General features: G+C 40.8%; 1 protein-coding gene across 1 annotated transcript in view; it reads left to right on the top strand.

Moving 5' to 3' along the window:
- LOC115799192 (polyamine-modulated factor 1-binding protein 1-like) overlaps nt 1–19,919 on the top strand; it is a 32,632-nt gene extending 12,713 nt beyond the window's left edge. Inside the window, exons 6-12 of the mRNA XM_030756213.1 lie at nt 10,044–10,153; nt 10,537–10,611; nt 11,526–11,619; nt 11,732–11,772; nt 16,284–16,386; nt 19,387–19,657; nt 19,747–19,919. Of these exons, the coding sequence (XP_030612073.1) occupies nt 10,044–10,153; nt 10,537–10,611; nt 11,526–11,619; nt 11,732–11,772; nt 16,284–16,386; nt 19,387–19,657; nt 19,747–19,919 (867 nt within the window). The remainder of the gene's footprint in view (nt 1–10,043; nt 10,154–10,536; nt 10,612–11,525; nt 11,620–11,731; nt 11,773–16,283; nt 16,387–19,386; nt 19,658–19,746) is intronic.
- The last annotated feature ends 260 nt before the right edge of the window (nt 19,920–20,179 follow it).

Below are 20,179 nucleotides of genomic sequence, written 5' to 3'. Positions count from 1 at the left end.
CAAATTTACTGGACCACAGTGTGTACCTGGCTTCAGGACTTTTTTGCATGGACAGAGACATTAATCTTAGTGGTTAGAAGAAATGTGGAGGGACTGACGTGCTTCCTTGGGTAAAATGTTTCTGTAGCCTGGATAGTGAACTGCCAACTGTTTGAATGCATCCGTATAACTTGCCAAGAGATTTTATCATTGCTGTAGCTGTTTGAATCTAGTTTCAATCAACACACTGTTTGGATTTTTTGGATTCCTCCATCAGCTGACACAGAGGTCATCAAAATGACTGTGGCTGTAGTGAATGGCTGTGGACAATTAATGGCGCCTCCACGACTTACTGCTGCTGAGCACTTTCTCTAACATCTGTTTCAGCTCCGCTGCCACAGGAACAGCATCTTATATCACCATACCGAACCTGATTTTATATTTAAGCTACTTATGGTATCTATTCAATTTTGATTGATTTACTTTTTGTATTTTCTATTGATTTGATCTCCTTCTTTGGAGTGACTTTTTTACCTTTCTAAGTTGCTTCCTGCTGTTCTGTCATGTTATATTTTATTGAACTGAGCAATGTTTCTTGTTTTAATTCAATAACTTCCTAGCATTAGAATAAATTAAAGATTTTTTTTTTAAATCATATCTGGCTATCCCAGTTCCCGTGGACAGAGAACTCCTGGGCTCAGTAGATGGGCCATATGTAAATCATGGTCTGGTATCATAACCTGTGCCTATGATTTTGGAATCAACCCACAGATTTGTAAAGACTTCTTTCTTTAAAGGACAAGGAATGTTAAATAAACCTTTGCTGTTTGTTTTGGAGTGAAGCACACATTAAAAATACAATGAAAGCTGTGAAATGTCAACTGCAAATCATGTTTTAGCATTGTATCTACTGTTAAAATCAGATAAAGTAGACTTGCTTGGCTGATCCAATCACATACTCTAATTCCTTGTTTTCCTTGTGCTCTTTATTCTCTTTTTCCCACAAATTCTGCATGGCTTGAAAAAAACGTGAGCACAGATTACAAGCTAGCCTGACTTTACAGGGGCTCCAAAGAGATGGGCTAGCCATACTTCATACTAAGCTGAGCAAATAGGCTGCTGTCTGTAGCCGTATATTTAAAGGATTAATATGAAAGTGCTAGAAATGTTCTCACCCAGCTCTTACCCATAGCGTCATAGTATTTCTTCACGCCACTTCAAGGCGCAACAGCCATGAGCATCTAATGACTGAGATTGTAAAGCAGACTCTGGAATCCCCTATCGGGTGACCTTAATGGACTGACAAGTTAGATGAGTTCAGAAACTTGTCAATATCAGTAATGGACTTCCTCTCTGGCATTTTAGTATTAGTAGAAAAAGAGTAGAGCCTGCTGGGATAGAACCTAAAGTTCTGCAGCATTTGTAGTATATAGATAAGCATATTTTGCCAGCTAATAAAGACCTTCCAAAAACTACAAGTGTAACTGGAGCTTTTACTGTTACTGTAATGTTTCAATTGCCTTTTGAGTTTTGAAGGCTCAGTATGCTATATGAGCAGAGTGTTTTAAGTACAATGATGACAGATGTATGTATTTGTATGTGTGTATTCACTGGCCCACCCCTGTGGGCCAGTCCTTTGCATTTTCCTTTTGCATCCTTCACGTCCTCCATCATTTCAACAACAGATGAGTCTTTCAGTGAATTTGACTCCAAACAGTGTTTAAACACCTGTGTGATGGCCGCTGTGACTATGACTCCTTCATTAGGTCCCAATCTCTGTTATTGAATGCCAGAAGATGAATTATCCAATGGCGAAAAAAATCAAAGGGTTTGAAATGGTAAATGGTACTCTACAGTGGCTTATAGAGGAAATCTATATTACAAATTGCCTTGGTGCAGAGAAGCTGAACCTCAGATAGCGCTAGTCTTTTTCTCTATGTATGTCTTTGTATGCACAGTGTAAGTGCGTGTGAGAGAGTCTTGTTTGTTAGTATATTTTTTTTTGGTATGACGATAACGATTTGCATGTTAGACAGTTTTGCTCTGCTCGTCGATGCATACCGCTCAGCACACATACACACACACACACTGATACACACCCGATGCACACTTCACTTAGTCCTGTCCCTCTGCATGAGTCCAGTTCAAATACAAATCAGGGTAAAAATGAGGCATGTTTATGTGATTGATCAGATCATCCCTCTTTCCTTTTCCCTCTCCCTCACACTTATTCAGCCATGCACACAACACACACAATCACAGTCATTAGTGTGTTTACCTCAACTTCTTTGAGCATGGAGTTAAAGATTTCAAACAGTTTTAATGAGAATTTGCAGAGAAGTTTCCAGATAGCAAAGTTTATAAGCATGTTTTCATGCTCTTAAACTTTTTTAGTTACCCAAATATCATTACAACTATTGATGTCATCTGTACAAATACAATTAGACAGTGGATTTTAATCACTCGGAGTCAGTGGGGTGCTTGCCTAGTGATTACAGAGAGAAGCCCGGTCCCTTGTTAATATCCTTGAGAAAAACACAGAATTACCAAAAAAAAAAAAAAAAAAGGAACAAAGAGTCATCTGCTCCTACTACCTCTTGCTACAACATTTTTTTTTTTTACAATGAATCATTAGGCAGTATTCAACTGCCTAAAAATCCTATTATGAAATTGTTTTTTTTGGGCAAAATACACAAAATACATCTTAACCTGCAAACATACTTTTTAGAATGTGTAACAGCAACAGTTGTGTCATTCTGCAGGAATGCACAATATCAATTTAAGTTGTGAGAAGGTGTGTTGAATCATATCAATATAATGTGCAGTTAGGTACATATGGTTTTTGATAAATTTGCCAAACCATAACAATATAACAGTTATATGACTAAAGTTGGCATAAAGTGCATTAACCACTAAGGCAGTGTAATTGGCGCTGTCATAGAGCAAGAGGTGGGTTACACCCCGGACAGGTGCCCAGTCTATCACAGGGCTAACACAAAGAGACAGACCACCACTCATGCTCACATTCACACCTACGGCCAATTTGTAATCGCCAATTAGCCTCACATGCATGTCTTTGGCGTGTGGGAGGTGACACTGCATCATCCAAGCTGATATTGCGCTGCAAAAAAATCCAGACCAGCTCTGCAACAATATTCTTTGGACACATAAAAACTAAGAGAAGGTTTGGAAGCATACAACATCATCCATAGAATATCTTGGAAGCAGTGTGACACACTGACATACATATCATCCAGCAGCACTGGATCACTACTGTTTATTGATGATGTGGCAGAAGTGTATAGGGATACACTATCTGCTTGGATTCAGCTGTATTGGAACAAAGTTGACTAGATTGCATTTCGAAGGACAGATGGACAGTGGCCCAAAACATACGAGTAACCCAGGAGTTTTTGACGGTAACGAACTGGAATATTCTGCACTAGCGGAATCGGTCATGTGAACTAAATCAAACTGAGCTGCATTTTACTTGCTGAAGACAGAAGTAAAGGCAGAAAGACCAGCGAACAGCATAGACAGATGTAGTAAAGGCCTGGCAAATATTTAAAGTAACAAAGTCCACATTTGGAGGCTGGTGGGTTGACTGTGGATCATAGGTCATAATTTTGTCAAACAGGAGACAGTGGGTTGTATCCAATTAAGAAGCTTCACGTTTACACTTTGTTTTTACTTTCACTTTCACTCAGCTGGTCACAAAGAAATATTTTGTTTAGGTCTAGACGCTAAACGCCGCTTCTTTAGATTTGTGAAAAGCTTCTGGTTTGACGGCAGCATTTAATGGGTGCACACTGCAAAAGGAGAGTGTGTTTTACATTTGATTTTGGAGACGCTTGAGATGTTGGTCCCTGTAATGGTTGTAGCTGTTCACTGATCTCACTCATTATACCTGATAGAAGCCTTCAAGCCTGGACTAATTAGCTTGGAACGACCTGCGCTAAGATCATCATTTTTACACACAAACATGCACACTAACACGCATGGTGAAATGAGGACAGACAAATGAAGCTCATTTGTTTAGCTGATGAATAAAGAGAAGTTGCCCAATTGTCTGACTGTTAAACCATGGAATGGACTTTGTATTTGCACAGTGTGCGTGTGTGCGCATGTGTGTCCCATCACCATCCCACACAGCTCATTAAGCTACACTGCTGTAATTCATTTGGGAGATCGAAAGGACAGTCAAGCAGGCAAACTAACGGTGTTTTTTTTTTTTTTTTCTCGTATTGTCACTGTAACTTACCGTGTCCTTCTTAGCTGTCCCGCAGTATCTTTCTTCACCAAAGAAAGCTGTATGTATGTGTTTCAGTGTACTGAAACAAATGCAGAAACTCAGTTCAACACCATGAAAAGTTCCTGTACAGGTTCATGGAGGTGACATATGGCATGACGAATTTAGTCTCCGACTGTAAGGAAGAGGGAATCAGAAATAAGCATATAGAAAGTTTTTTTGTTTTTGTTTTTTTCTCCTCTTTGCTGCCACCTGTGGTTTTGTTTTATGGATAATGGGTTGGATTTCTTAAGCTTTTTCTTCTCCAAGCACAAAATAGGTATTTACCTTGTTAGTTATTCCAAAGCAGACTCACATCAGTCATAGCTCTCTTTTTTTTTTCCTGCTTTATATAGTTTGTCTCCCCGGTCAAGGTTTTACAACACTTTTGAAAAGAGTGGAAATTAGTTTTTATAAATCACACATGACACTAACTTAACAGTGTCTAATTAATCAAATAAAAGTAAGGAAAAATACTAATATTGCAATTATTCAAGGTCAACATCTAATTATTTCACCCTGGCAGAAAGGTTTAGCTCTGCTAAATTTGCCCTCATGGATTCCAAGAGTTGTGTTGTGTCACTCTAATGAGAAGCCGTTCACTGCAACCAGCTCTCGCAGCACCGTACATTTTTCTTTCCCCGTTTTGTGAGATTTAAAAAAATAAATAAAAAATTTGGCCCTTCTTGGGTAGTGTGACAGTAAAGAGTAGCAAATGTCCACAGGTCAGACTCAAACCCAGGCCACTCACTTTCAGCCATAAAACATGTGGGCTCCTGCTTACACCGTGAGCTAATCTGGTGCCCAGATTTTTAATAAAATTTCATATCTTATGTAAATGATTGTGTCTAAGAAAAGATCATACCATAAACTGTGTTCTGTCATAGCCCCACATTGCTGAGTCTTCAGCTACCACACTGAACTGTGAAAGGATTGGCCTTGGCTCATTTTTTAAATTTATTTAGCTGGTGTGTGCATGCGTGCATGCAGGAGAATATGATGAATTATATATAAATGTCTTGCAGTTCAAAAAAAAAAAAAAAAAAAAGCAAACTGCATGCTGCACTGTATGTTACATCCATCCATCCATTTTCTGCCACTGATCTGGGTGCAGATCATGGTGGCAGCAGTCTGAGCAGAGACACCCAGAACACTCTCTTAGGGCAGCCACCTGCGGGGCACCCCGAGATGCTTTAACGCCTCCACTTGGGGCAGCAGTTCCTCCCTGGAACTGTATGTCGCAGTTACTTAAAACAGGATTGGTTGTGCTTTCCCTAACTCTTCCTGTGTCAACTCATCACTAAAACAAAACAGCAGTGCTGCAATTCAAACCTAAAACTGCTCTTTTGTGTTGCTGCTGTTATTTAAGCACTTTTGGACACCTGGAAAGCTAAACATCAGTCATCAATCCTTTCAATCCGTAACACATTTAAAGTTTTCTGCTGAAAACGTAGCCCTCTTAGTAGCTGCACGACTAAATTTGCAAGTTGTTTTTTTTTTATATCAGTAATCCTGTTGCGCCTCAAGGACTAACTTACCCTGCTTTATGCAAGAGCTGTGAAATAAAACTGCAAAATTGAATTATTTCTAAGGCTGGATATTATTTGATGCTATATTAGTGCTGGCATAATGACTGAACTTGGTACAATGTTTCCATTGTACACCTTACAAGTTTAAAAGAACTATATTTTTACTGTTTCCTGAAAGGGCCTGCGAAACTTCAGCCAAGGCTGATCATGCAGCTGCGCTCACACAGGCTACAGTAGATGCAAGATAGAGGATTTCAGTAATGGCAGCCGCTGATAAACAACCCAGTAGCATGCGTAGGAGAGTGTGTGATGAAAGGAATCGGGGAAAAGGAGTCAGGCCACACAGCAGCAGACGAAGGTAATTAAAGAAGCCATCATCAGCATCATTAATATGCTAGATCTGCTGTGGCCCACTGACTAGTCTAATGGAGAACATGTCATCATCATCGCCATTAGGGAGAGTGGGACACACATAAACACGCGCACACACTGTCTTAATGTTGGGTCGCACCACGATTACCACCATTAAGCCTAGAGTGAGAAGGCCTGCTTAGGAAGCCTCATTCTCTTTTACCATCATACATGCACACATACAGCATACACACAGAGAGCCACACACACACACACACACACTTGTAGATCTTTAATTCAGACCATGTGAGTGATAAGTATGCATATTTAAGTGATGTCAGGCCTGTTGGGTCTTTTAATTAGACAGAATGAATGAATGTTTTATAAAAACGTGTTTAACAATAAATGTGTTCATTAATTTGATGAGAGGATGTGCTCTGATGAGCTGAGTGGAACAGAGTAATGGCTCATATTCAGCTCTAGCGGTTTGATGGTTGTAGTAGCAACAACGAGGCTGTTTCTGATTTTATACTCATTTTTATGTTCCTCTCATTACCAGGAAAAGTCTGCTTTGAAGCATGTTTATCCCCTGACCTTGGACGGTTTCGGTCGCTTTTAGTGAAAATACACTTTTGTCCAGTGCGCAATGTGATACCAGTCCACAGCTCCGCGGAGAATAGAAAGATGGAAAATCTATTAACTTCTAAAGTCTCTACAATTATTTACCCCCCCCCCCCCCCCCCCCCCCCCCCCCCCCCCACCACCACCACCACCCCTGTCTGCAGGTATGCTTTCTGGGTTGTCATGAAAGTTCATTCAGATGTGTAAGTTCAGAAAAAAAAATAAAATGAATGTTTGAGTCTAGCTTGCATCTATTGGCAATGAAAAGTGTGGGCTGGACAAATCCAGCTCCCTTTTTTTTTTTTTTTTTTTTTTTTTAGACGGTAGAATAAATCAAAAATAATAAATACTGGTGCAGCAGCTGTAAAGGTTCTAAATCTTTCACCAGCGCCGCAGTAGTCAACTCATATTCTGTAGCATAAACCTGAAAGGACAAGTGGTATCACCAAACTTGGCTATAAATGCATTTTGTTGCCCCTTTTAGCCCCCATCATCTGCTAAAATATTTGTGCAACAAAACCAATCTAAATGTTAAGCAGGTGCGCTGCCTTACTCCTCCCCCATCGTGCGGTGGCACCTCCTTGTCCCTTTTCCCCGTTTTTCTATAAATGCCCCTCCTTCTTTCTCACACTCTCCCTCTCTCACAAACCCTTTCTCTGCCTCCCTTGACACTGGTGGAAAACAGAGTGATGATGTGTAATTTAGACCTAATCGCAACATCAGACTTGTGCTGCGATTTACATCCCTCCACTAGCTGAGCCAGTCAGACAGTCAGGAGGGAGATGTTAATGTGAGACCACAGGTAATTACTGTCATTACAGCATGCTGCAGATCCTGCCAGTGTGTGTGTGTGTGTGTGTGTGTGTGTGCAGACGTGTTGTGTGGGTGGCTGTTATTTGATCTTTTGAATGGTATAGCTTGATAGATTTGCGCTCATAATTAATATTGGTATGTTCATATCTGGGTTTTGCCATTAAATCCTCAACAGAACTTATTTTACATGAAAATGTGTCGATGCACGAGAAAAAACACAAGATGAAGTCACAAACAGGAGATTCACAACATTTACTCAACTGTTAATGTAATTACAATTGATAGCCTGACTCAGTTTATTCTGCAAAGCTGAATGATTTGCTTGATGTAATTTCACTGTTCCCACAGTTTCTCTTCATTGCTTATTTGCTGAGATGCGACCCTGCCTTAATCCAAATGTAATTAAAAGTGTAATTCTTCGTCGTGTTATGCAAGATGAATTATGAATTATGTGTCGCCGCCATGTTCACAGCCTCATTTCAAACTCTTATGTATATCATTTTTTTTTTTTTTTTCAACACATGCATAAGGTATTGAAAAATGGGTTTGTTTAGCATGTAGCTCCCTTGCATCGCAACAGATTTAAATTTTGGATTAGAGTGGAGCAAACCCTGATGCACCATCTGTTGCTGTGTATATTCTTTTGTGTGTTAAAAATTCATTTGCTTTAGAAGTAGTAAACTTTTGAACCGATGCCTCCGTCTGTAGCCCTGGGCTGATGTGGTACGAACATTAAGGACTGACTTCTGTTAGATAAAGTCATCAATAATTTAAAAACCATGACCTCAGGCAACTAAAAATATTTGTTTCTGTTTTCCTGTAGCCCGATCTGGATACAGGCAACAGATATTTGATGGATATTCAGTCACCAACATCAGCAAACAGAAGCTGAGTTATGAAACTTTTTGGGCACTATAGACAATCTTATATTTATACTTTCTTGATAATTAACCATTCCCCGTTTCACATTTCACTGTTATGTGTTATGTTCATGTGAAGTCACTGGATGATAAAATGAATTATAATAATTGTTAATCACTTTTTTTTTTTCTTTGAATCGCCTGTCTTATCCGCGCGTTACGTTTAACTCCTCTTTAACTTTCGAGAAACACGTTGGCAGGAAAATATTTTGGTGCACGTATGATATTCAAAATACACATACACACACACACACACATGCTGACACACACACACACACACATATGCACACCGTGCTTGATTCATCTCATACCTGCAGTTGATATTTTGACATTTCGGGTTAATCATTTGACATTTTTATAAACTTAAATCACGGCGCACATATTGGAAACTTTTTCTATGTTTGCTCAAGTCTTTGTGGGAAGATGGTATGGCATATCAAGGTGTTTCTATGGCGATAAGGGTAATATGTCAGGGTCCCCAGAGTTTAGGCCTGGAAAGGTCCTGACTGATAAGCAGAATGAAAAAGTCAGCAGTTTGGCCAGTGCCATCCGGTCCCTGTTCACCCTACACCCGTCTTTTCCCTGACTCCAATCTTGCCTTCAGTCTGCCCCCCCCCAATCCTCCGTCTCCCGTCCTCCCTGCTTAATACCTCACCTTGCTATTTATACCTGTGTCTGCAAATGCCATCTCTTTCATCCTCCATTATTCTCCATTTACCTAATTTTTCTCTTGTGTTGCTATTATGCTCTATTTTTTAGCATTTATTATCGCCCCTCTTCTTTTGCTCCCCCTCTGCTTAAAGCATTACTTGCCTCGCTTTCTATCTTTTCTTTAATCACACCTTTGCTCCCCTCCACCCCGTATTTATACCTATACATGTTCGTGTTTGTGTGCGTGCACGTGTGTGTCTGTTTGTTAGAGAGACATGCAATCCATAAATGTGTAAAGCTGCAGGATGTTAATATTTTTTTTCTTACATCAAAATTTGCGTTTAAGCTGCAAACCTGTTTGAACTACATGGACACAGGGTTAGAGCGAATGTCGGTGTGTGCTCCACTAATCCAGTCGGTAGAGTACAAAAAAAGGGGCTGTCGGGGTTTGCTGTGTGGAGAGGGGTTGTAGTTTTGTGGGCCCAAATGCAGGACGCAGAGGTTAGCATAAGGTGAGCATCTTTAACGAGGGTGCAAAGGAAAATAACTCAGGAGTCACGAGGAGTGATCACTAACTGGCAAACACAAGGAAAAATAAACAGCAAAATGTGACAAGCCAACAAGGTTAGACTGAGACAATAAATACAAGATGTGATGAGGCAGATGGAAACAAGTGGGGAACACAACTGGAACTAATCACAAGACAAGGAAGTAGAGCTAAATACAAAGCACGGGACACAAAAGACTACCAAAGTAAAAACAGGAAGTAACTAACTCGCTCACACATACAGCTTGACACAGCGGGGAGGGCCCAATAAATAATTAATAAATTTGCAATAACATTGCTGTTTAAGTTGTGTGGATAATACTTGACTGCTGTATCGATTATAGGTGAGCACACTCTGGTCAGAGCTGGAGGGGGCACGGTCCGAAAACGCAAAGCTTCTCTGCGAGAGCCGGCTGGTCATGACTAATGTCAACCTTTGGATCAGTGAACAAAAGTATGAACACACTCACAACATTGTATTTGTATTTATGTTACTTTTTTTTTTGTTTGTTTGAACTGAAAAACTGAGGAATTAAGTAATAAAAAGCAAGTTATCACTGTTTAATTGGTTGGCATTGTATGCGTGTATTGCATAGTGTAGTGTGTCGTGCATGCACTTGTAAGTACTGTTATCGATTTGTTCCTCTATGGATTCTGCAAAGCATACTGAAAACACACCATATGATCTACAAAATATTGAATTTATGTAAATCTGTTTAATTTTGTGCTGCATTTTAATGTCTTTATTTATTATTTAAGAACTAAAGGACAACCAAAAACTGTTAAAGTGTTAGCTGGTGTAAAATTAGATTTCAGAAATGTGTCTTCCTTATTAAGGGCTTCCAGTGAGAGCATTACTGCCCAGATGAAGGCCCAAAATAAAGCACTGCTCATCATCACTGAAGAGAGAGAGTGAGTATATCTAGCACAGCAATATATTTCAGTAGCTAAATTTGCTTCTTTTAGTGGACAAGTGTGTCTGAATAAATGTGCTTCAACCGTGTATCGCACTTTATTTAGGGAATGTGACTAAAGATGGTCGACGGTGGTTTGGAAGTGGGGCAGTTGTGTATGTGTGTCTGTACGGTGTGTGCGTGTCCGTGTATTGAAGTGATTCAGGTAGACTCCCTGACATACTCACACTTGACGGTCTTCCTGTGTAGTCATGTCTCATAAATAACGCACACGCATGCACAGATGCGCAGACATGTGCGTGACCTATTCTTCATGCCAGAGATCAAAGGGATCCAGCTGTAGTGGCATAGATCCCTAATCTCCACCCAGCACCACCTCAGTCCAGGTCTTCTTCTGTCTCAGTTCACACCGTGTGCTTGTTTGTGTGTGTGTTTTGCATCATGCTAACATGTGGCTCTTGTGCATAACAGACTGCATACACCTTAGTTGAAATCACATCTCCCTCAGTGGATCATAATGAGCCCAGTCCCTCAATATTCCCAAACTGGAAAATGCCTGCCCCTCCCTCCTGCAAATAAAACAATTTCAGAATTCTTAATAGGTCTGAAATTGGTGGACATACTGAAATGGGTAGTCACAATAGTAAGTGATAAATGCTGTGCAAAAAAGAATTTTGTCATAATGGACTACAGTATATGTGTGTGTGTACGTGATAATGTCAGAGCTGCGAGTTAAAGGCTGCTTCGGAAAGAAAGAAATGCGGGTAACCGTTGCTGTTGCTTGAAAGACTATTTTGTCAGCAATGTTAACAAGAGTCTCTTGATGATAATAGGTGTCTGTTATTCTCTGCGTCTGCCTCTCTATGTATATTTCTCTGCTAACACATCTCCGCGTCTCCCTGCTTTCGTCAGACATCTTCAGGAGGCTAATGACACGCTGAAGGCGGAGGTAAAGAGACTGAAAGAAGTGATGGATGAGAAGGAGAAAGACATGGAGCTCTTCAAGGTGAGCAGGAGCAGAGTAGAAAAGAAATGAGCAACAAATAAGGGGATACAAAAGAGAGTCAATCATAAACAGGTTTGTTTGTTTTGTTTTTTTGTTTTATAATTGTTTGCAGGCCCATCTCCGAGACCGGGGCATTCAGCAAGACAGGAAAACGTGAGTCATCTGCATGTGTGAGCGTGCGCGCGCGTGTGTGTGACCATACATTTGAGGCGTGCATTTGTTTGCATTCACCAGCTGATCAAAGTTTAGAAATGTAACAAAAGCCACCACGTTTGGCTCTTTCACACGCAATCTGGTCCGAACAAAGCTGATGATGATAATAACAGCAGGAGTGCCAAGTTGTGAATAGAGCTCCCCCGTGGGCCCGGGCACCTGTGCGTACTTGTGCGCGTGTGTGCACGTGCGGGTGTGTTATTTCTCTTCTTCAATCTGAATATGTTATTCATGCTGGGCCTTTAACAATGATTACACTTCAATCAAGTGCCCATCCTCTCCTGCTTGCCACCCCCGTGGCTGCCAAATAGCATTCATCAATAGAGAGGAGATATATTTATTATGTTCATTAAGGCAATGAAAATGAATGTGGCACAGATGGGATTGGGTGTAGGATGGAAGTGAGAAAAGAGGGTGTGTGCGTATGGAAGAGGGTGTTTGTGGGAGCACCTGCCTGCAGCAGTACTCCCCATACCCCGAGTGTGACCCCCTAAGGTATTGCTCATTAACAACTTACCCCCACCCCCGCACCCCCCCACTAACCTCACCCCATTTTTTTTTTACATGTGCTCATGTTGCACCCCTCCCCTGACAAACCACCAGACTCTGTTTCCAAAACGGATCAGATTTGTTTTGACTAGGGTAGGTTTCCAGTGCTATTCAAAGCTGTCAGTCATTTTAATGATATCATTAAGGGGCCGCGACAGAAAGATGAATCGCTTTTCTTTGTCTTTCCCTCATAATTGCAAATGAGCAAGCGAGAGGGACAGAGTGAGAGAGGCAGTTCATATAGATGTATGCATAAGGAGAGGTTTTGATTGAGTGAATATAATAACACGGAACGAGATAAAAACAGTGAATGAAAGCCTCTTCCATAGTGTCTCCCCATCCAGCCTCTCTTCCTCCTTTTTCCCTTTCATTCTATTCCTTCATTATGATGATTCCTAATTTATTTTATTTCATTAGTATGCCCACACCCTCCCCCACACTCACGCCTACCCAAAATGCCAGATGTGTTAAAATTGCACTTCTGTAAGGCAATAGATGTGTCATGATTGCAAGTCAGCCGTATACATTCAGTGTATAAATTTCATTACTGGTGGGACAGGGGGTATCTTAACAGTGTCTGTCTACTGTCACTATCACTGACAGCAATCAACATTGGGGTGAAGGTTTTGTCATTAGATATGCCTTTATTAAAGAAATTTATTATGATTACCTGACCTCCTGTTATAAAGCTGCTTGAGTGAGAAGGCCTTTCATTGCATTTAGTATTTTGCAAAAATAAAGCCCACAGGAAAGGGAAGAAAAGCGCAATGGAGCGGATGGAAATTGTTAGCTTGGTAAAAGGATTTCTCTGTAATGTTTAAGGTGAAGGGTGGCTTAAGACCACACAATGTAGCCTTAGAAAATTATGCTAAACTGAAGGTTCCTTTTTTTTTTTTTTTTACATGCAAATATATATATATATATTTCTCCTCAAGATCTACTTTAGCGGATGAAAGAAAAGGAAATCTCCAAACATCGGCCAACTCGTCGCTGAGTTTGGTGCCGTAGCAGGCAGGTCAGCTGGGGTTCGGAGCACACAGATACATTAAGAGCTTGTTAATGAGGTGATGTCTGTAAGAGCAAACGTTTTTGTGTAACGGTGTGCTCTTGGTTGTGCCTTTCCAAATTCATTTAGTAGCTTTCTCTATAATCCTCCTCAGCAGCTGTTTTCCAGATGTTGTGGAATTGTAGATGATCAAATATATATTTTTCTTTAGCCATTTAAAAACTAGGGCAGAACTTTATCGCTTGCAGGGTTTCAAACCTTGTTCCTACTGTCCATATGTCCATAAAGCAGAGATGCTTTAGCTGTGACAGAAAGTGTAGATTGTTTTCGCTCAAAATTTGAAGTGAATTAACAGCCTCATTAAAACTTCATACTGATGTTGTCGTGTACCTGTCTCCAAAGTGCTTTATGGATTATGATTGGTTTTGATGCTACTTGCCCCTCCTGTCTCTCCATACCTCTCCTCCAGAAATGCTTATTATGAAGAAAAAGCAGAAGGATAACCTGTGACAACAGATATTACAATGCAAAAAGGATTCCTGCTAATATCTGAAAATATGAAAATACCAGTACACATTGAAATGCACTGAGTGGTGGAAGTAGAGATTGATGCTGTTTGCCTCTGGCAGCACTGACTCAGTGGCTGCCTGACATAAGCCAACTGGGGGAAGCGCTCATAAAGCATCAGGCTTCATCAGTTGCACCGCTAACGATGTGCTTCCAATTAAGAGCACCCAGTGATCACAGCAGAGGATTTGTACAAACACAGAGAACTAAAGTGACAGAGAAACAGAGAGAGGCGATAAGAGGGAAATTGTGTGAAAGGAGAGTCAAGCCTTGCATAAAATTTATAGCAAAATGAAAGCAGTAAATAAGAAAGATGAGTGAGATTGGAGTAAGAGAGGAACAGTGTAGTTTATTGCCTGGTTTAGAGAGCATGGCCGCTTGGCTTTGACACTAATGACTGTAATTATACACACACTGATTGGATTAGGCTGCTAATTACACACATCTGTGTTTGCGTGTAAACACAGGAACACATGTTTGCATGGGCATCAAGCCAAGCGCTCAGTACTTCTCTGGTTTCTCACATCGAGTGCATAAATCTCACGCAGTTGTCTCAGCAGCGGAGATGATTCATGATCTGCTGAAGACCACATTACCGTGTAGGAAAGCGTTTAAATCATTTGAGGAAAATGTGTAGATGCGGCGCTTTGGATTTTATGGAATTGGCTTGTGGTTAAAGTTTATGTCTTCTGTTTTTTCCTTCACCGTGGCAGTGGAAACCCGTGGAACTCATCTTTTAAGCGGCATTTGCAATTTGAAAGATCAAAGGAAATTTCAGCATTTCTCTTATTAATGTTCTTTGTATCATCATTAGGGTGTGAAATTAAAAGATCTGCGAGGGTCAGTCGCAATTATGTTCAGTTTATAAATGTCATTTTCAGGAAATTAGGTTTTCTTACTTATATTGGCCAATCTAAATTAGTTAGTTGGCTAATATGCAGTGACTCAGATTATGTTCTGTCAGCTAAAGTATGTATGGATTTTTTTTTTTGTTTTGTTTTATTTCTGTTGGATATATTTGGGGGAATTCATGTTATCTAAATCTATTTGTTATTGTATTTTGTTTTGAGTCATTTAAAGATTTAGCCCTTCACACTTTGTTTGGTGTCCAAGCTACGTGCTCTAACTCAGGGTTGCAGGATTAGCTGGAGAAATGTAAAATAAGTGTACAGTATCCATATAAATGACTCGTCAAGACACTGCTGCTAGACTACACTGGATAACATTTTTTATGCAGCGTTGTCACTATTTTGTTGTTTTTGGTTGAGGCTTACTGCAGATAGCTGAGCGCTGAAAACAATGTCAGTTCAAATATTTGTGTCTTTCTCGAGTGTCTTCCAGATGGTTTCAGTAAATGGTTTCAGTTGCAGCTAATAAGAGCGAAAGTTTATGACTGCGCGTGTGTGCATGCGTGCGCAGACATCTACAGGAACAATGAGGCTATTTATTAGCGTTTCGATGAGTGCACGCATCTTCTCAGCTGAAGCAAAATGGGACCGTCTTCCCATCCGCTGCTCTGATAGAAAATCCCAGCTTGCTCTTTTACAAGAAAATTAACATTGGAGAGGTACAGTGGTACTTTAATGGGCTAAGAACTCTTCAATAAAGTATTTAGAAGGCTCTTTTTTCCCAAATGCTAACTGGACAGGTTCATTGGGGCATGAAAGAAAGAGCGTAAAGCGGGGGCAGCAAGCTCTTCAGCCTGTACAGAGTACCATTATCCACCGTCGTTAATTTAATAGACATTCCTTAGACAGCCCTCGGTCTGAAGATAGGAGATCCTAACATTTGTTTGTCATTTCCCAAAACGGTTTTAATAAACAGTTAAAATCTTAAATGGCTTCTTGTACTCTTAATGTTCCCTGGCTGCGCTTGCGTTTGTTTTGTTTTTGTTTTTTGCTGCTTTTTTTTTTTTTTTTTTTTCCTCCCAGTTTTGTATGCACTTTCTTATATAATTTAATGATTTCTGGAAGCCATTTGCTCACCCATCTTTGAGTTTAGTAATAAGTTATAATGAAGATAGTTATAATGAAGATGATGTACGCCAACTTCTTTATGCCCCAGATTTCCAAGGACATTTGACTGGAACTGTTTCTGTCAGGCAAATGCATATCATTGTGCAAAAATAGGTGGAAGCAAGTGTAAACTTAATGTGCTTTTTAAGCTAAACTACAGACAAAGCTGTTAAAGGAGCTGCAGGAAAGAAAAAAAAAATCTGTTTTTTTTTTTGTTTTTTTTTACTCTTGAACCACTAAACTCCCTATACTGTTTTAAATAGTCTATTTTTCATGTATGTTTGTTTGCCTGTGTGCATACACTTGTGTTGCAGCACGGAAAAGAAGGGTTGTGTTGCTCTAAACCTCAGCAAAATCGAGGACATGCAGACCAGACTGCAAAGCAACCTGGAGGCCATCGGAATGCTAAATCAACAAGTAAGACCGCGTACACGCACACTCACACACGCACAGGCTCACACACGCGCGTGCGCGCAAGTATACATGCACACCGGGTCCTGACAGTCCTTTTACCCGACAGATACAAACACACACCCACACACCGGCCCACCTGCTGTTGAGCTCACACAGAAGAGGAAGCTTTCATGCGTCCAACTTCAAACACACAAGCGCACTTACACAGAGGCGCACGCAGACATCCATTTCCTCTTCCTACGATAAAAGTGAAAAATCGGCAACGGGGTGGAGTGTGGGGAGGGTGTGTTTGGTGGTGGTGGTGGTGGAGGGGGGGACAAATCGTATCGGGAAAAAGCAGTGACGTTCCTTTCCACTGGTAAATGATTTCCCTTTCATGAAACTGAGAGAGAGATGTATATCAATACAGCCGTGCTGATCTCTCCATGACAGCATAGGGAAATGGCCCGCTGTGATAAAACAATGTGGGGGAAAAAACACAGAGGAATATTCTTGGGAAATGCTGACATTTTTTACTGTGTTGAGCTTCACAAGAGTCAACAAATCACCAAAGAAGAGACAAATCAAAAGTACTCCTCAGCCCCCTCAGTTCTCCAAAACTCCAGGGCCTAGGGAACGGCTCACCCGACTTTTGTTAGTTTGTGAAGTGGCCTGCTGATTGACGGGGTATGACAAAAGCTGGTACTTGTTGAAGTTTTAATGTAGTGTTGTTTCAGTGAAGAGCAAATGACATTAGCTGTGGGTTTAAGATAGAGGAACGTGGAGCAGAGGAGAATACAGACAGAGGGAAAGAGAGAGGTGTTGTTTAACAGGTCAGGTGTGTAATAGCACCTCTTAATCTCTAGTGTGAATCATTACACACATTGATCCAACATGGACAGCACACACACACATGCAGGCAGTCAGGAAAGGAGAGGATGTAAACACCTCACTCTCCACTGAACACACTTGCACACACACACACACACACACGCAGAGAGCTATCAGTAAAGAAGTTGAATGAAATGACTCAGATTGTGAAAGGCGCTGGGTTACAAATCAGGTCTGTGTCTCCTTGAATCAGTCGTATTTACTCATAGTAACAAACTGGTTTGACGCCGTCGCTTTCGCGCTCGCCGAAAGGCATTATACAGAACACATATGCATGAGTCCCATCACACTGTCAAGCCAATTTCATGCAAACTTTTGAAATGTCACAGAAAATTAACGGAGATGAAGACAAATATGAGAGGACCTTGATTAGCCTTGATTAGCATTAGGGTATTGTTCTTCTGATGATATCCCGGTTGTTTCATGGCTACATGCAACAATTAAAACAGGAATTAGGCAGTAATCTCGCACATCAGTGGCTGGAAGCTGAACTGTTGTTATATAACAATTTCAAAACCCCCCAAAAAACTCAACATACTCAAGATGTACACAAGTTTTCTTTACCTGTTTACCTTTTACAGTTAAGTAATTCTCGTAATTTGTATTAATACTATACAAACAATGGGCACATGCATGCACACACACACACACACACACACACACACACAAGCATACACCTTCTTAGTTCGTTTCAGCCCTGCTCATACACATCCTCGTGTCCTTCTCACATATGCACACAATTCACCCGCTGAAAGTGAAGGTTGAGGAGACAAGCTGTGATTTTTAATTTCACCCCCCCCCCTGCAATTAGAAAAGCATCCAGAGCCACAAAAGATGAGAAAAATTAAACAGGTCCTGTGCAGTTAATTATAAATGTCAGCCTCAGTGTTTTTCATCTAGAATTTCTATTGCTTTTGGCGTGACAGAAAATGAACGCGTTGCAGGATGTTTGCCCGTTGAAGATAGTAAATACTTTTTAAGCATCTTATGATAGCTTTGACACGTCGACACACCATTGGTTCTTTGAGGGTTAAGCCTAAGACCCATGCTCAGAGTTACTGAGCATGTGTGTCTGTGTGCATGTGTCTGGACGGGTAATATTAGCAGAACCATCCGGAAATGTGTCTGTCTCATCTCCGTTTGTGTTTTTCACTCTCGTTCACACACACACACACACAGAGAGAGTTATAGGCACACACATGGCCAGACATGTCAATGTGACATCATTCTTTAACCGCAGCTTTTACGTGCACGCGCACACACCCACACAGACACACACACACACACTTAAAAACAGATGTGGATGAGTGCAACTGTCATTACCCGATGAGTCTTTGTGTCTTTACATCCTTTAATTTCTTATTTTACTCTTACTCATAGCTAAAAATACATTATTTCATATCTTTTATTCTCTTTTATCTGCCTTATTACAATTTTTAGACTGGCACATTTTGCATATAATTACCATGCTTTTACAACAAATATAAATGCTTTTATTTTTTGTACTAAAAGACACTTTTTAACTCGCACTCCTCTCTGCCTTTACCCAAATGTCCTTGTCAAAAAACCAAAAATCAAAACCAAACCAAAAAAAAAAAAAAAAACTCAATTTAGCTAGTCTATAATTGTGTTTCAGGGAGCCCAATCATGTCCTGACGATGTGCGATTTGTTTTGTGTCACGGATGATTTTGTGTCAAATCGACCTCTAATGATCGCTCAAATTGGCTGTTTTCATGTAGAAATTTACACTGTCGCATGACTCCCACTTGCAACCATTTCAAACTGTGAACACAATACAATCCTGAACTCCCCCCCCACCCCCTTCGCAATTTCCATTTGCATTTCTGTTTCAAAAGGCATGAAACTAACTGTGAAAGATCATGAATTAATCACATAATGGAGTGTCAGTTACTTGATGAACACGATAGCTGCTCGCGTTTGACGGTCGATATTTATTGCTAACTTTGCATTAAGTTTTGTAGTTCCGCTGCTCTGACTAAAGGAGCGGTTCCTTGAAACTTCTCAAAAATGTGTCCGTGTTCCTTCAGCCATACATGACGGTTTTCTTGCAAACGTATTAACCTCTTTGTCTGTACGTGTCCTTCTCTGTGTATGTCTCTCTTTCTCTGTAGTTAAGCATTGTCAGTCAGGAGAATAAGCAGTTGCGTAGGAAGCTGGAAGAGGAGCGGTCTGTGCATAGACAAATGGAGCAGAGTGGGCCCCTCCCTCCTCCCCCTCCAGCCTCCATCCACCTCCCACTCTCCTTCAGTGTCAGCCCTCCTTCTATCTCTGCCTCCTTTCCCTCATCCTTGGGCCTGCCTCGTCTTCTGAGCCTAGACCCAGTAACAGGGGACACTAATGGGACTCAAACCAAGCCGAGTACAGTTGGAGAAGAGAAGCCAGGTGAGTCCAAGGCTTTGGATAAAACGTCCTTGATAAGGCCATCTTCAGAGTAAGTTTTCTCCGCCTCTGTGGAAGATGCGGGGTCTAAGGGGACAAGCAGGCATCTGGCCAAATGAAGCGCCCTGAAGACTTTGACCTGTCATGGCTTTTTGACCTTCAGCTGCTTGCCGGGGAGCATACCCAGGATGAGGTTAATGTCCTGCGGGTCAAAGTCAAGTCCCACAGTTCTTTGTGCCTGAGGGTGCTCAGAACCAGAAAATAATGGAATTTCCTCAGCCATATTTATGTGGCTACTACTGTTCCAAGCAGAGATTCATGCCAGGAAAATGTTCACACTGACAGATTATTTAGATAGACTTAAAAAAAAAAAAAAAAAAAAGATAACCGATTGTGTCCTCAAAATGTGTCAGTGCTCCAAGCAATTACGTCTTCAAATAATATTATTATTCTGCAGCAGAACTGCAGCGATAAGCACAAAATTTCAAATGCACTCAATTGAAAATTCCCAACAGTTCACACAAG

Source organism: Archocentrus centrarchus, chromosome 20 (assembly GCF_007364275.1).
Source record: "Archocentrus centrarchus isolate MPI-CPG fArcCen1 chromosome 20, fArcCen1, whole genome shotgun sequence".
Taxonomy (NCBI): Eukaryota; Metazoa; Chordata; class Actinopteri; order Cichliformes; family Cichlidae; genus Archocentrus; species Archocentrus centrarchus.
The sequence above is the reverse complement of the archived record's forward strand: the minus strand, read 5'-3'. Positions and strand labels throughout refer to the sequence as shown.